Below are 17,389 nucleotides of genomic sequence, written 5' to 3' on the forward strand. Positions count from 1 at the left end.
ATTCGAATAATATTCATAATACCTATCACCAACAACAATGGTATTTTTTTTCATCAGTGTTTTTTCACTAGTTATGGATCATTACAGTATTTTTATTTAGTTTATTTATAATATTTATAATGTTTTTATTGATGTATTAAAAATATTGTAAACCTATTGAAATACATTGAAAGTGATATCATATTATATCTCTTTGATTAACATCATTATAAATTATTATGATATCATATTTTTTAGATTTAACTTGATTGAGATTAGGAGTTCATTTAAATTATTTACCATATTTTAAAGTATATTTTATAGTATTTTATTGTAATGATCAAAACACTATGATCAATCAAATTTTATCCCTATTTGAATGATTTATAAATTATTATAAATACTTATTTGAATCCTAATTAATATATCAAATGATTTCTATTGTGTTTTGAGACAATTCGACTCTCTTACAGTACTTTTACAATATTGTTACAATGCTTTTGTTGATATACTAAAAACACTAATACTATTAATAAATAATTTAAATGATCTTATATTATACATCTTTAGTTGTCATTGCCCATAGATCAACATACTATAAAATTTTTAGATTTAAGATTAGTTTGATTAAGGTTATGAATGTATTTGTATCATTTACAGAGTCTTCCAATAGATTTTATAATATTTTTATTGTGTTATACTGGTGTTGAGTATTTTTAGCATTGTTCTAAACAAAGACATCATTTAGGAAAAACTAAAACAGGATCATCTTTTTAAAAAATAAAAAAAATTCTGAAAAAGTCGTCCAAGATATTATATAAGATTTAATGTTAAATTTCTAAGATCGACCAGAATCAATTGCCACTGATTTGGACAAACTCGACACCACCTGTCTTCCTATCTTTGCGTGTACAATGTATCGGGACATGATTTTCACCTTCAATTTTTTTGTTTGAAAAAATAAAGGAAACAAAAAATAGCAACTAATAAGGATAAATTTATGAAAATAATTATATAACTTTGAGTTTTTCACGTAAAACAGTCTAAAAATTTAAAAAAATTTCATACAACATCTCTTATTTTAAATAATCATTTTATCTCTAGCGGTCATCGCCCTCGACTTGCCTCTACTCTCATCAGCCTCATTGATGATTATCTTATACTTATAGTCCCACTCGTCAACTCTAGTTAATCATCTACCTCTTCTCCCGTAATTATATGTATTTTCGTGAGTTAACAAGCATGAGCTAATAATGCTTCCCACTCTTTTAGTTATTTATCTTTACGTGAGGATTATGATAATTTTTTAAAATTATGAGAGTAAAATAATTTTTTTATACAGTTAGAGCTGTTTGGGATGAATTTTTAAAACATTAGATGTTATGAATAATTTAAAGTTCAGATTTTTTTTTTTTTTTTTTTTTTTGTAAAAACTCGCCCAACTAATAATAATAGGAATGTTCAATTAAAGGCCTTCCACAATACTAATAATAACTAAAAATGCAAAGGCCTCTGTGATGCTCATACGCCCACCTGCCCGGCCACCGCCTCCAATTATAACTAACGCGTCACCTTCCACACCATTCCTACGCCCGGTGGATCTGAGAAGACTTCTTCGTGAGGAGAGAGGACAGAGAGAGATGGCGTCCGCCTGGAGAGGACGAGATGAGGCGGTGGATGACTTCGACGAGTATGATCCGACGCCTTATGGCGGGGGGTACGATCTCAGTCTCACCTTTGGCCGCCCCCTCCCGCCCTCCGAGGAGACCTGCTACCCCATCTCCTCCGCGGGCTCTAACGTAGACTACGCAAGGCCTCAGTACTCCTCCGGCTCCGTCCCCTCCGCCTACGGGGCCTCCGACTACGGCGAGCCCTATGGCCGCCCGAAGCCCAAGCCGGAGCCGGCCTACGGCTTCCGGCCCCAGCAAGAGGTCGAGGGAGGTGGAGGCGTCGGTGATTTTGGTGGCTACGGTGGCGGTCGCCGCCCTCAGCCCAGGCCTGGGTTTCAGGATCACGGATCTGAGCCAGGGTCTGGGTATGGTGGCAGCGAGGAGTACGGATCTGGGTATGGTCGTGGGTTACCCAAGCGCGATGAGGATAGTTCCTACGGATACGGGTATGGGCAAGGGCACCCCAAGCCCTCAAGAGAGGAGGAGGCTGGGCAAGGATATGGTTACGGGAGCAAGTACCAGGGCGGTGGTGAACATGGATCTGGTGGCGGTGGCTATGGCGGTGGCAATTACGGATCTGGTGGTGGTGGTGGCAATTACGGATCTGGCGGTGGTGGTGGCTATGGCGGTGGCAATTACGGATCTGGTGGTGGTGGCGGCTATGGCGGTGGCAGTTACGGATCTGGTGGTGGTGGCTATGGTAGTGGCGATTACGGATCTGGTGGTGGTCACAAGTACCAGTCCGATGAGTCCGGATATGGGTCGAATACGAAGCCAACTTATCAGAGGCCTGTCTCTGGTGGAGATGAGGAGGGGACTGGGAGGTATAACAGGCCCGTCTATGGACGAGATGAGGAGGGCACTGAGAGGTATAATAAGCCCGTCTACGGCGGTGACGAGGAGGAGAGTGGGAGGTATAATAGGCCAAGCAGGCACGATCCTAACCAAGGTGAAGGATATGGTCGCCCTAGCTATGTGAATCCTGCATATGGTGCTGATCAAGGTGAAGGGTATGGCCGCACTAGCTATGTAAGTCCTCTGTCTCAAATCACCTCTGTCCTCACTTGTTCCGTTTACTGTGACTGAGATGATAATTTGTTATTGTATGATAGTGATTGATCATGCATTCTTCTTCATGCATAACCTCTTGATGGACAGTGTTTCTCTGTCTTGACTTGCCTTTATACCTGCCTTCCATTAACTCTAGATTTACAGTATCATCCTGTGCAAATTTTGCGTACCAATTTCTGCTAGTGGATCCTGTCAGAAATTGGCCATGGTAAGGCAGAATCAGCTGATTCAGTCAAAGTTAGCCGCTCTTCATACACAATTGTATGATCTTGTTCATTTTGGCTTATTTATATTGATGCCTAACAATCGAAAACCAGATCCTCATGTATCCATAGAAATTGTTTTGGTACAACATATGATGTTACTTTGAGAGGGTTCTTCTTTTACCTTAGCGTGTTAGTTACATGTCAAAAGTTGAGCAAGTTACTCCACTTTGATGGTAGCATTGCCTTATTTGTTTTTATACTGGAAACCTTTATCTTCAGAAATAAGCTTAAATATACAAAAAATGAACTTGGAAGGGCCTTCTCTCTTTAATTCTCCTTTTTTCTCTTATATGTACCTTTTAACTTCCTCAATTACTGTTCATATATTGTGTGCTGTGGTATCTCTCTAGCAATATGTTATCTTTATTTCTCAGTCCAATCTGTCTCATATATTGCAAAAGCACTGGAAAAGGGTAGATCTTCAAGCCGTCGATGAGTAATGTAATTGAGGCATCTTTATTTCATGGTCATAGTCATGGTTTGAAAAAATTTTCTCCACATTCATTTTCTCCTTCACTCATATGGTTGTCATAGTGCCTCCTCCTCTCTCTCTCTTTTGTTCTTTCAAGGTTGTCAAATTAACTAGAAGTGCCCAAAATTGGCCTACTCCGACCAAGTTTAATGTATTCTGGCTGAGTCTGATCAATCTCTGTTGATTTGGCTGAGAAGCTGATGGAAATTGGATCAGTTTTAGATTATTTGCCTCAACACAATAATCAAGATGCTTCCTACCTAATGATTAACCATTCCCACCTCATTTCTCTCTCCTAGATCCTCGAATATTGTGATAATCGTTTTTTTGTTTATTTCATTTCATTTTTTTTTTGGGCACTTCCCGTGTCTTCTTGTGGTGAAACTTGAATATTTCTTTTATGCTGCTTCCTTTCACAATGTTCCTACCTAATATGTCTTCTACTTCTATTTTCTTTTAAGCAAGCTACTTGTGGCATAACTTTTGCCTTCAGTGGCTGGTTCACAACTACAACAATGTGCAAAAGTAAAGTGCATGTGATTTAAATAAATGCTTTGCTGGAACTATATCTTCTTTTTAATGACATATAAGGTACAAATATGGATGTGAGCTGAAGACTTTCTGTTAACAAAGATGGGTTAAGAGTATTTTATTCATTGTAAAACATATGAACATGAAAATAATTAGGATGGGTTTATCTTGGAAGAAGGGAAGGTAAAAGGTTCCTACAACATAGCAATAGAGCAAAACAAAATAACATCAGGTGTAATGCAACAAAAACAACAAATCCAAAAGAAAAAGAGCAAAGTAAAGAATAATGCAATTTGAAATAATACAGCATATAAAACATAATGGTGTAGCACGATAGAAAATGAACAGAATAATAAAAAAGTAATACATATATAATAAAGCGTCAACCACATTAAGTTGGTTTCTTGCAGTTATGTGGATGGTAGTGGAAGGAGAATTGTCCATTTGTTTCTCTTATTTGCAATAATGGAAAGGTCTAATCAATTATACAATTAAGCATATCATCTGACTGTCTTGCCCTTTGGAAGGAAATCAATGATAAGTTTTATAAGAGGTGTATTTTCTGGGCAATACTATTGGAATGAGGTGCACAAAGGATGTACCTTGTTAAAAAACAGCAACAGTGGAAGAACTAGCGGGATACAATATGTGCAGGTAGCAAATATGTCGGTATAGATAATGTCATGGAGAGGGGAAGGAAGAGAAGCACCACCAGTCATGATTCAGGTCAGTTGCTGCATATTTGGTGGCAAAATATTGATAAAAGCGATGAGGACGAGAGAGAGAGAGAGAGAGAGAGAGAGAGAGAGAGAGGTTTTGTTTTGGGATTGCAACTTTCATTTTGGTTGCCGTTCTGTTGGATAATATACATTTCCTTAGATTGGATTCTGGTGATGAACAAATGACAGTATTTGAATTTATCATTAGTTTAGTATGTAAGTTGGGTTGAATTGTATCTTGGCCATTTATGAGATCCACATATTAATTAACCCATAATAAGGCTGCAACTTTTGTGAAATTTTATCCGTTGTTTGCTCACATCGGAGGTATATAATAAACCATTGATGTGCTAGCCCAGATGGCGTGCATAAGATTTAGTAACATCCAATAATCTACTGTTATATATTGTTTGTATTTCTTAATTGTTAATCACATTACTCGAAGAGGGACATCCCCTCTTCTTTGCATACACTATACGAATGCATACCTTTTGCATGCTTTATAGAGATAATAAAAAATGAATTATGCAAAAAAAGAGAGATTAAGAATCATTTTAAGTGACGATCCTGTTCATTAATCTTGATCTTAAGTTTTGAGATCTATGCATAATTTACTTCAAACATATTTGAAGCTTCAATGTCATGAATCGAAGTCAAAATCTCTTTTGTAGTTTGGACATCTTCAAACTTAAATATATCATGTTCAGCTCAGTTTGGCTTGGACTCGGTGGTTTGTGTGTGCTTTTCCCTTTTCTTTTTTTTCCTTCTAATTGGAGTAACCGGCAGGGAAATGACTCTGATGAGGAAAAGAAGCACCGCCATCATAAGCACCGCCATCACCACCACGAGTATGCTGATGATTGACTGAACGACTTCCATGTTTACAGTGTTTGGTTTGATGCCCTAACACTGCAGCTAGCAAGTTAAATAAAGTTAGGGCAATGGCGTGTACCGGCACTTTGGCTCATTTCTGCTTGTGTTTTCTTGGGGAAACAAACAATGTTTGCAAAATAAGGTGTTTGGATAATTGCAATTATTGCTACAAGCGCTATTATGGCTACTGGTGTGTTTTTGTTTGGTTTGTCATTGTGTAGAAGCCAGCATCTTAAGTTTCTCATGAGCCAACATATTTCATGGTTTGACTTTCATGTTTCAGCCGCATATATCATGAACGCAACACACACCTTCTTCATCTACCCCATATAGCGTAGATATTATATTCATTAGTACGTAGCATCTACCCAGAATGGCACAAACCCAAGAAAACTGCACCATCTCTCTGCGACTGTCTCTTCCTAAGCTGTTGGCATTACTAGTTTGTTGTTGCTGCTAGCCTTTCTCAATTGTGGATTGGAGGCGTTCTACCTGCAGGAGAATAATCCGTTCCTGCTGCGTCTAGAATGTCGAGGTAGGTCTGCGGTTGCTCGAAAGGAGACGGCACGGTCGAGCGGAGGTCTTCTCGGCTGCCATCACCCTCTCCCTCGTCGGTCCTCTCGCTCTGTGAGTCACCATGAGATGATGAGCAAAGAAGACATGCGCTACAGAATTATCTCTACCATCAGCTGCTACTTGAATACCAACCTTCGAGGTGGTCGTTGCACTAATCATGAGTTTCCTACTCTTTCCTGCATCGATAAGATTCGAAAGGAGACACTAATGTCTTTATGTCGATTAATGTAGTTATGCCGAAGCCAAGAAGACAAAGAAGGTGTCGACATACCTGAGCAATGCCTATGAGATCCGCCACTTCCTCCTTCCGTCGGTCTTTCCTTCTCCTGCTATCGGCATACAATAAAACAGCATTATCCAAAGGCAAGAAACTAAGCAATGCCATACTCGATATGTAGTAGTACTACTGGAATGCTACTGACATGGACTTGCTTGTTTAGAGAAGCCAGCGACTTGTCTTCCAACAATGCACCTCGAGAGTCGTTGGCTACGAGTATCACGAGCAAAAGAAGAGCCATCATTAGCATGGGAGGCCTCATGTATGCGTTGCAGTACTACTACTACTTGAAGATTTGACTTTCTTCTTTGTGCAAGGTGAGGAGGAAGGAGCGAAGGTGCTAGAGATGGAGTCTCGAGAACTCAGTGACAACCCCAATAAATATGCCACTGGGCTTCCCTGTTGCGTCCCAGAGATGATGCCAAAACACATGCATATGCCAGCCTAATTGAGTCTCTAATGAACAAAGAGAGACACGGAACTTTTCTCATCGAGACATGTCCTCCTGCTCTCCGAGAACGGAAAGGAGTACGTCAAGGGATTGGCCTGCACGAATTGGCCGACATGCCAAGCTTTTGAGGATGAAAAGACGGCATGCTTGCCGTCAAACAACTGTTTCGAGTTGTCTCTCTGTCAGCCTCTCCCTATCGTCTCGCCCATGCAAGTTCCCAAAAGTCTTCAAGTGCTCCCCCGTTCACTCGACCGAGTTCCAATGGTTTGAGCTTCCAAACTTTGTACGTGCAGTAATAGGAGTTGCTGCATGCAACTCCTACTTGTACGTCGGTCTTTGGATTGTGTCTGCTAATTATCAATGGAGTATTAGAAAGATGTCATCCACAAAGAAGGGAGCCATACGAACCCCTAAATCTATGTGAACTGTGAAGGGAGTCGGTTTTCTTTGGAAACCAAGGTTAGAAGTCCTTTGCTTCATTGTCCAAGAAATATTGCGTTCATCTTAGCTAATAGGGTATATTGTGATGCTTTTATCTTAGTCTCATGCTGGGAAAAAAATTGATTATAGTAAGGGCTTCAGTAGAAAAGGACTAATAAGATTTTAGGAGACACATTGTGATCGGAAACCTAATAATATTTTATTTATTTATTTATTTTAAATGTAGATATTATGATTGATAACTATTTTTTTTGGTTTGATATCAGATGCTACATAATAAAACTCGGACTTTATTGAGTCCTTAAAATCCTTAATTGATATAAATATCGAAGAGGCAATATGTCCTCGATATAATTTTATAGATATGAGTAAATAGATTCAAAATTCTATTTAATTTTTCTAATGAATATATATTCGAGTTATCCTGTGGATCAAAATTCTACGTTGAAGACACTCATACCTTTATTTTACTTTAATTATATATATCTATATAACATAATGGACTTTTTCTATTAGAAGTAGCTGCAGGTGACCCCCTTTCAGGTCAAAACATGAAGTGGGTTCACTCTCTCAATCCTCTAAAAGCCATTGGCTACAAGTGCTTAAGAAAAGAAGGGCTTACAACTACATTACTCAAGAGTAAGAAAGGATATAAGGAGAGGATGTGTAAATAAGGGAATAATTGTGAACAGCTAGATTGATCACATTTATGTTATCAACACTATTCCTTATATGGCCCATTTTTATCTATCTTCTTTTTGTTTCTCTTTCTTTGTCCCCTCTATTCTCTCTTAATGGTTTCCCTTCTTCAATAAAAGAAGACACTTGATCTAAAACAAACAAAAAAAAAAATCTTATCATTTATTTTATTATCTCAGAAAAAATTCATTCTCAAAAGGTTTAGTATATATTTATTTATTTTTAACTCAACAATTGGTATATGACATTAAAAAGAGGATATATGTATTTTATCTTTTTTTAATATCATATATCCATCATTGAGTTAAAAAAAAACATATACAAATCCATTTTGAGAATGAATTTTTTTGAAATAATAAAATAAATGATAATATATATATTTTTTTTGTGACTTAGATCAAGTGTCTTCTTTATTTATTGAAGAAGAGAAACCTTTATGATTGGTTTATTATTCATCACAAAAAATCAAGCTTTACCTAATATATAATTAAATTCATACACCCCCGATTAATGAGTTTTCGTATAAACTTGAACTAAGCATAAGATGATGCAAGTTTAAGAGATTTTTTTATCTTTTCTTGAATGAAAGGTAAATAGTAAAGGTAGAATCTAAACCTAAAACCTCGCGATAATCTATCAAAAAGTTATTATCAACTAAACGAGTCACAACCTTCAATTTTTTTAGAAAAAATATAATTAGATCCTTACAGATAATATTAAATCTACCTCACCTAGAAAATGGTTCAAATACATGAAATAAGTTTGAAACTAACAATTTAAACCATGCATCAGATCAGGAGAGATCGATGTAAGAATTGACCAAAAGAAATTAACAATGACGGCCTCAAGTTCATAATTCTTGATGGGATGCATCGAAAGCATTCCCCACCACCTTCCTTTTGGTGATTAATTTCAAACGAAATAACTCTTCTTCCCATCGTTGTCAAAGGTTATGACATTTAACACTTTGGCGAAACAACTTGCAACTATTTTTCCGTCAAATCAAATAGTTTTCCTTTTGTTTTTTCTTAAAATAGTTAGAGCCCAATGATAAGATTGTTCTCTTGTGTCTTAAAAAAAATCATATTTCAAATTATGAAAATAACCTTTATAAATATTTAATGATGATTCATTCCATTGTTTAAAGCCTCATTTTCCTTCCTTCTTTCTTTTCCTTCTCATCATATATAATAATAATAATAATAATAATAAGAATTGGAGAATGGTGATATTAAGAATAGCTCTTCAGATTGATCCTTCAATTGCAGCTGTAATGCTGCCTGGTAGAAAGAAACAGTGAGTGTCTCACTCATCTGCTTCTCCAAAACTAAGAACAACATAGAAAGGAAAGGAAAAAGGATAGAAGCTTTATATGCAGCATGAAGAGAGGTCAAATTCCGGAAGATTGACCTTAATTTGTTGCAAGTTTCCCAAGCAAAGTGAAAGCAATGCAGAGTGCGTAAGTGGGTCCCCTTTACCATTTCACAGCGGCATCACAAACCTCGACGAGGACACGAAGACATCAGCCACAACTACTTTGTCGTGACACCTATATATATATTCTTCCGTTACGGACAATTATTCTTGTACATCACACGCATGCACGCAGTAATAAGTTATCTCCACCAACTCCCACCCTTCCTTTGTTGCAAGGTAGGGAGCCATGGAGGAGAAGAAGCAGGGGGGAAGGGGAAGGCAACCCTCCTCCCTAGTTGATCCTCGATAAGGACGAGGAGAAGGATGTGATCATGGCGTCCATGGTGGATGGCGCTGTCGGAAGAGCTTCACCACCAAGACTTGTACCTGCGACTTGGTCCCATATCAGAGGGCTCGAGTACTGCCGTGAGTCCACCCATTCGCTTAGCTCCTGCTTCTCGAATGGATGCCTGCTCGCCTCTTCGTCGTCCGCCACGCAACACGGCACCATGCCGCCCATGCCGTCCACCAACGGCGGCAGGTAGTTGGACTCCATGCACGCGGTGAAGGCGAGGAAGGGAGGCATCGCTTGGTCTTGCTGATGGGTAGGGTTCCAGAGGTCGGAAGTTAGGGTCGTCACCTCCTGCACAAACTCCTCCTTGGAGCTGCCGGTGGCTGACCCGCTGTCGCCGGCGCTTACGTCGAACATGAAGAGAGGGCAAGGTGGAGGAGGGAAGATGGGATCGGCCGCAGATGGCTTCGGTAGGTTGTGGTGGAGAATGGCGTCGAATTGGTCGGCGGTGCTGAAGACGGGTTGAACGTGGTCGAAGCCGGATGGGGTTGCAGTTTGAGCTGCTTTGCTCGGCTTGTGGATCTTCTTTTTGATCCACGAGTTCCAATAATTCTTGATCTCGTTGTCTGTGCGACCGGGCAAGTGGCTTGCTATATGAGCCCACCTACAAAAGCCAGCTTATCGTTAGAGGCAATGCAACGAAGCTTTCTCTGGCTATGAATCAATGTAGATAGAATGAAATAGATTTCAGCTGGCCTGGTAATACAAAAGAAGTACACGGAGCGAAACACATATCAAATTGATGTGGATTTGATCAAACCTGTTCCCAACAATCTCGTGAAGGTTGATGATTAGCTTCTCCTCCTCCGGCGTAAACCTTCCTCGTCGTATGTCGGGCCTCAAGTAATTGATCCATCGTAACCGGCAACTCTTCCCACACCTTTGGAGTCCTGCGTGACAGAAGAGAAGGGAATAAAGGAAGGAAATGAGAGCACTGTCTTACCATTACCATGGTGGAGAGAGGGAGAGAGGGATGAACCTGCTTTCTCGGGCACTTCGCTCCAGCAGCCATAGCCATAGGTGGTGATATATCTGATGAGCTTTTCATCTTCCTCGGGCGACCACAAGCCTCTCTTAACTTTCTGTTGGTTGCAGCAGGAGTGATGCCCCATTCCACTCGCCTCACTACTCTTCACTTAGTTATCTCGATCTGTTCTTAGAGCTCACCTCTGTCTCCACTTGGTGCAGTAGGTTGGTTGGAGAGCTCTCCCTTTTTATGTAAGGTAGAAAGAGGTAGCTCCTCTCTCTCTCTCTCTCTCTCTCTCTCTCTCTCTCTCTCTCTCTCTCTCTCTCTCTCTCTCTCTCTCTAACTTCCCGCTTTCAAGTTGTCACTATACCGACAAGTGCACCCGATGGGACCGCCTGCCTCGGGCTCCTTGCTTTCCATCTAACCTAAAAACGACTCTCCATCGGACTCTCTCTCTCTCTCTCATTCGCTGAGCTCCTCTCTCAGCTACGTAGAGTGGTGCTACTACATCTTTGACATGCTGGAGTATATGACATGCTTTAGTAATACATCATCCTTTGGAAGCAATACATAATAAGTGGAGATAAAGAGTTTTACCAGAATGATTTTGTCTTGTTAGCTTGTTAACTCTACTACTTGGGATGCACTCAATCTAATGGCAATCCAAACACAATCTTAGAGGTCTCGTGGCCTTATCCCAAACCAGTAACAGCTAGCTATAAATCGTGGACTTCATTTCGGACATTGTTTCCACATTTGCACTGAAGCAAAGTTGCTCGCAGATGCGCCCATCTCTTGTGGGGTCTGCCTTGCTTAAATCTGCAGTAGGCGGCCACCCACATATCAGAAACAAAGAAGAAGAAGAAGAAGAAGAAGAGTTATTTCGCCCGATTTGCTTTAAGCTGCAGAATGAGATTTAGACTGCATCCTTCTTCTCCTATCTGACGCCATATTAGCTGAACTCATAAACCCCTAAGCTAATAAATACGATTGGAAGTTTAATACATTATGAAGTGATTGATGTACGCTGACACCTCTATGCATGTCATATTGATTCAGCCATTTCAATATTTATGTCTACAAAGTGACATCTCTATCTAATATATAGACAATACTATTAAATGCCAGTGCACTGCGCAAGAATTCCATGATGTTGCTTGTGGTGCAATTTAATGACTCAGGTCGACAAACGTTTGTTCATTGTCATACTGTACGCATCAACATATTCCAAGCATCCCTTTTCGATAGTTAGATTGCTTTGCCATGTGATTTTGTAGTTGTCTAATGAGTTATCATTTTGTAGTTCTCTGTGCTCTGAAGACCTCAGTTTCTGATCATGGATGTAACCACTAGTCCATCCCAATCAACCAAACTGGAAACAATTTCATCTTTATTTGTTTATTTCTCTTACATACAAATTGATATATACAGTGGTTTTAAAGTATGTATAGACGTAAATATGAACTCTGAGGGATACATGCATGGCTAATACAAATCAACATCATTTTCGATGGTATATAATACTTTTGATGAGCATATACTAAATATCTATGATATAGAGGTGTGCATAAATCATGATCATCTCAGTCACAATCATAGAAAGGCTAATAAGAGAAAAAAGATCACTAAGACACACCACCAATCCCCAGTCCTTAAGAGAAATCTCCTCTTTGCGACTTAAGGCACATATTGCCTTGCATCTTGAGAGAGTAAAAGAGGAACAAAAGGGAAGGCCTTTGATGTGAGCTTTCATGCTTCATAATAGCAATAAGGAATCCTCCGAAACAGTCCATATTGCATAAGGTTGCTGCAAGAAGGGGATTGATGGATAGACCTATTGATTCTTCCATAACTTGGACATGTTTCCTGTGATGCCAATGTAATCATTACATACATGTACGTCATGGGTAGAGCTATACATATATATTCCTTTGATGGATGTTGATACATACATTTACGAGGGCTTTTAATTCTCCCTTCGAATATTGTGGATAAGATTGTGGAAGGACACGAATGAGGTGATGGCTGTTGTACGAAGTGTTACGTTCGATGCTTTCGCAATCTAAAATGTGCCGTAACTCGTGACGGGGACCAAATGCGCAGAGAAAGGATCTGTGGGAATCGAGAAATGGTCGGCAGAAATGTTGAATCCCATTGTATTGATCCCAACTCAATCGATATGAAGTGAATTATTCGTGATGGAATGAAGATATATGCCGAATTGATCTGAATTATTTTATTTTATGCGTATTATAATCATATATTAGCTTACCTCATGTGGAATTGGAGTTTGAGGGATCCACAGAGGCCTCAATTTCTTAGAAGGGAAAGGAAGTACATGTAAATTACTTATTAATCCAAGCAATTCCGGCTGCGTATTGCTTGGGGTGTGGGCGTCAGGGCGAGGCTCCCCTGTCCATTTTACGACAGCGACCACGCTTTCACCCTCTCAGAAACCTCTGGATATGGGACCCACAGTTGGGCCCGGTACGGAGTCCAGTTAACAGCTTGCTTTTAGCAAAGTGAAGCGGGTCGAGGATACTCGATCGCACAGGACCATCACGGAACGCCACCGACAGGCAGAAGACGTGCATGAATTCTCTTTTTTCGGCTCTCCCCCGTGCGATCATGTGGTTATATTAAATGAGCGCAGATGTCCAGCAATGGCGTTGCTTAGAGTTGTTGCATGAGGAGGTGCAGGGAAGGGGAGGGGGGGAGAGGGTGTGGTGTGGGACAGGCGTGATGGATTGATTGAGGCCAATTACTCACCATCTTTGACGTGAGAGGCTTTTTGCTTGGATGGATAGCAAGCACAGCACAAAAAGGGATCAAAAGTGTGTGTGGGGAGGGGGAGGAGAGGATTTGGAAAAGGGGATAATGATTAGCACGTAACTTTGGGGAGGAGCAAATGGTTGGTTAAGCCAACATAGTCTTGGATAGATGAGACGTCCCCAGCAAAACCCTCCCTTTCCACCTGGTCTTCCTTGGTCCATCTCCCCCTCCCGACGCCCCACTTCAGTCTCCTTCCTTGCATTAGAATGCTCTCTCTCTCTCTCTCTCTCTCTCTCTCTCTCTCTCTCTCTCTCGTGCACAGTGAATCGACGCCTTCATTCACAAGGACCACTGGAAGAAAGGTGCTTGACTTTAAGCATACTAAAGGCAGCAACAGGCCCCCGGTGTAGCGCATCTGCGAGGCTAACTTCATGTTGCTAATAAGAAAAGGGAAGAACTCATAATGAATGCAACTTTCTTTGACTGGGGGTGTGGCAGATATGCAAAGATACATCAAGATGTGTTGTGGTTCTCAGCTAAGCACATTTCAAGCTCGATGGAGGATTACTATCTGCAGATCGCCTACGGTTGGAAACATCCATGAATTATTTGCAGGTGCAGCTACTTGGATGTCTGCATGTGTAGTTTCTATTTGTAGCCGCAACTCAGATGAAGGAGACAACAGTGTTTTGGATATGCGGAGTACAGAGAAGAAAGAGGAGAGAGGAGCAATGTGTGAAGAGGTTATTAGTGCGTGATAGGATGAAGAAGATATCTAAATCCAATTATGGTTTGCAGCTCAATTATTTTGCTACTGTGACATACAACATTTCATGTCAAAAACTCAATGCAAGACATCCTATAATAGAATCGAAAGTTTCAGACTTAGCATCCTTTCATAGTGACATGATCTATGCCAGACTTGGATTAATTTCATGGTTGAAGAACAAGATCTCTATGGATAATAAGCTCATCATACCAATTCCTCAGGAGCCATTCTAGGAAAGATCTGTGTGTGACAACTTCACCTTTCCCTCCTAACTTCTCTCTTCTTAGTCTTTCATCTACCCATGCCCATTTTTCACTGTAAGTGATGAATGGATGATATCATGTTGGTGGGGTATTCCGGATGTTTATGGCTTGTGTAATGTATATGTCAGTCATTTACTATATATATATATTTATATATATATATATATATATATATATATATATATATATATATATATTTGTATGATATGGCTATTACTTATTTTCTACCAATTGTATGATAGTTATATTTTCATGAATTATATTATATTAATTTTTTTATCTTTAAATTTGAATTATATATGTTCTTGTCTAATTAATTATGAAGATAAAAGAATCTTTCAACATATAATATGTTCAAAATTTTGCTCATCCTGTCCTAATATTACATTGATTTAAAATATATTTTTTTTATTTTTAAGTTACTTTCTTGCTCGATCCTAGTCTCATCGAACCAATTCGATCGATCTCGTTGATCTCAATGGCATCGTTTTATGATATTGTTTTAGGCGGGTTATTTAGTTACTAAGAATCATGTTTAGAAATTGTAAAGATTTCTTTTAATGAGATCATGTAAAATTTCAATTCTCAAAATAAATATATATGTGGAAAATACTTAAAATAGTCATAAAAGCATCATTGAAACTTAAATATCTTAACCATTAATTAGGGTTTATTTATTATGGGAGACTAATTTAACCATTACAATAGGTTTTAACTCTCAGTCAATTTTAATACCTTTATGGGCTCGTTGTGGTCAATCTCATTTCATAGGCAATTCCTCTATTTTGATTGGAACAGTCCTTAAAATGACATAACTATGAATTAATAACAACTAGTCGAGAAGATATGATGAAGATTTCACTTTTAGGAATAATTTTATATTTATAAGAAGAATATTTACCTGATTTGAATTAGTTGATTTAAATTGGGATCAATTGAGGAAAAAACCTTAAAAATAGGAAATTGGAAAGACTAGATTGTTTGCATACAAGTGCTATAAACCCTAAATGTCATATGATTTGTATATAAGATATCAAAAACAGATGTTATGTAAGCCATACAAGAAGATCCAAAGTCCATTAGCCAATTGAGATGGAGATTTGGCCCAATATGGTTATGATACTTCTCTAAACGACATTCAAATTAAGCAATGGGCTATGCAAAAACATAAAAGTATCTGAAAATATATTCTCTTTGTGATATTTACTATTTAGTGATACTAAATCCTTAGCAATATTTCATTCATGCTGCATGGAAAAATCTCATAGATAGGGGGGCGAAAGAGACTCTATAAAAAGTACTTATCCTTAACTATCAACTATTGTAGTCAAGATTATGATCATAAACCATTATGGTATAAAAATACTTACTTTGTCAAAAACATCTCGATCAAGCTTCTTTATAATTCGACAATCGACAGAAGTATTTAAATCGAATCGAAAAATCAAACTAAACCTGAATCAACCGAATTAGTCCCAAATTGATTTATTTTAACCAGTTTATCAATAGTTTAGTTTTGAAGACGATAAATGATTCTAATTTAGAAGGATATTTTTTATTCAATTTAGTTAATCGATTTCGATCGAACCAAATAATTTTAATTTTGAAAATATAAATCCGATTAAGTTTAGTATAAATGTATATTATGATCTATGTTATTATTATTATTATTATTTGACCTTAATCTTTATTAGTGGAACATTAATAAAAGGTCATGCACTAGGGGTTGCCTTTAAGCTCAACATTTCTTCCATACGAAACTAGACATTATATTGAAGTCTAAATCATGCCAATTACTTTACATTATCAAAGATAATTTTTCTCTTAACAAACTATATAATACCTAAAATATTGGCCTTAGGATTCAAAATCCCATCCAAATAGGGCAACACGAATAGAAGACATTTGATTGTTGGGCTGATAGCTCATATTCAGCCCATGTGGGCTAGGGCAGCCCACAGCCCACACCCCCTCTTAACCTAACCCTAATTAAGATTAGGGGGTGTGATGGCTGCGTTTTAGAAGCAGAAAAAAGCTATAAAAAGGCAGCAACGAGCCACGGGATTCCAAAGAGAAGAAGGAGAACAAGGCAGAAAAGAAAGAGAAGAAGACAAGGAGCAACGCAGAGAGAGACTGTTCTCAATCATCTAGCAGTGTTCTCATCTCAGGTTAGATCCTCAGGTTAGATCAAATCTATAGTAGACTCTTGCTATGATTACTTGGGGAGACTCTTGCTGTGATTACTTGGGGAGAGGTTTTAGATATTGTGGGCAGTGACGTGATCCTTGTATCCCAGTTATTCTCTTGTGATTGTTGCTAGGGTTTTGGGCAAGAGATTGAGATTTGTATATTCATTATTCTCATAGTGGATTATCTCTAGTTTGTCCCGTGGTTTTTACCCTTCACATTGAAGGGGTTTTCCACGTATATCTTGGTGTTCTGTTTGATCGTGTTTCCATTTTATTTCGTTGCGTATTATGGTCTTCTAGTATTTGTTCATATACAAAGGTTATTCCTCTTTATATCCCCATCATATTGAAGTCTAAATCATGCCAATTACTTTACATTATCAAATATAATTTTTCTCTTAACAAACTATATAATACCTAAAATATTGGCCTTAAGATTCAAAATCCCATCCAAATAAATTTGAACATGATGTACATAATTCATTTACGAAAGATTAAAAGTTTGATAACTCATGTGATAAGTTATTTTTTCTAACCCAAATCCAACATCGGAATAGAGGAAAGAATATACAATGGCAACCAAAATTTGCCTAAATACCAATAAATATAATTAACAAATATAATTATTATTTAAAT

The 17,389-nt window shown here is 38.4% G+C and overlaps 2 protein-coding genes across 2 annotated transcripts; one reads left to right on the forward strand and one right to left on the reverse strand.

Annotated features, from left to right (window-relative positions):
• Positions 1–1,502: 1,502 nt before the first annotated feature.
• LOC104000424 (uncharacterized protein At5g39570) lies at positions 1,503–5,768 on the forward strand. Its single transcript, XM_009422467.3, has 2 exons — positions 1,503–2,678; positions 5,495–5,768. Exons 1-2 carry the CDS (start codon positions 1,620–1,622, stop codon positions 5,570–5,572), a joined length of 1,137 nt encoding a protein of 378 aa, XP_009420742.2. The 5' UTR covers positions 1,503–1,619; the 3' UTR covers positions 5,573–5,768.
• A 3,779-nt stretch (positions 5,769–9,547) lies between these two features.
• LOC135624219 (transcription factor MYB4-like) lies at positions 9,548–10,966 on the reverse strand. The gene is made up of 3 exons (XM_065127637.1): positions 10,773–10,966; positions 10,554–10,683; positions 9,548–10,397 (listed from the first exon to the last, which is right to left on the reverse strand). Exons 1-3 carry the CDS (start codon positions 10,903–10,905, stop codon positions 9,734–9,736), a joined length of 927 nt encoding a protein of 308 aa, XP_064983709.1. The 5' UTR covers positions 10,906–10,966; the 3' UTR covers positions 9,548–9,733.
• Between the last annotated feature and the right edge of the window lie 6,423 nt (positions 10,967–17,389).

The sequence above is a fragment of the Musa acuminata genome, chromosome BXJ2-10 (assembly GCF_036884655.1).
Source record: "Musa acuminata AAA Group cultivar baxijiao chromosome BXJ2-10, Cavendish_Baxijiao_AAA, whole genome shotgun sequence".
Classification (NCBI taxonomy): Eukaryota; Viridiplantae; Streptophyta; class Magnoliopsida; order Zingiberales; family Musaceae; genus Musa; species Musa acuminata.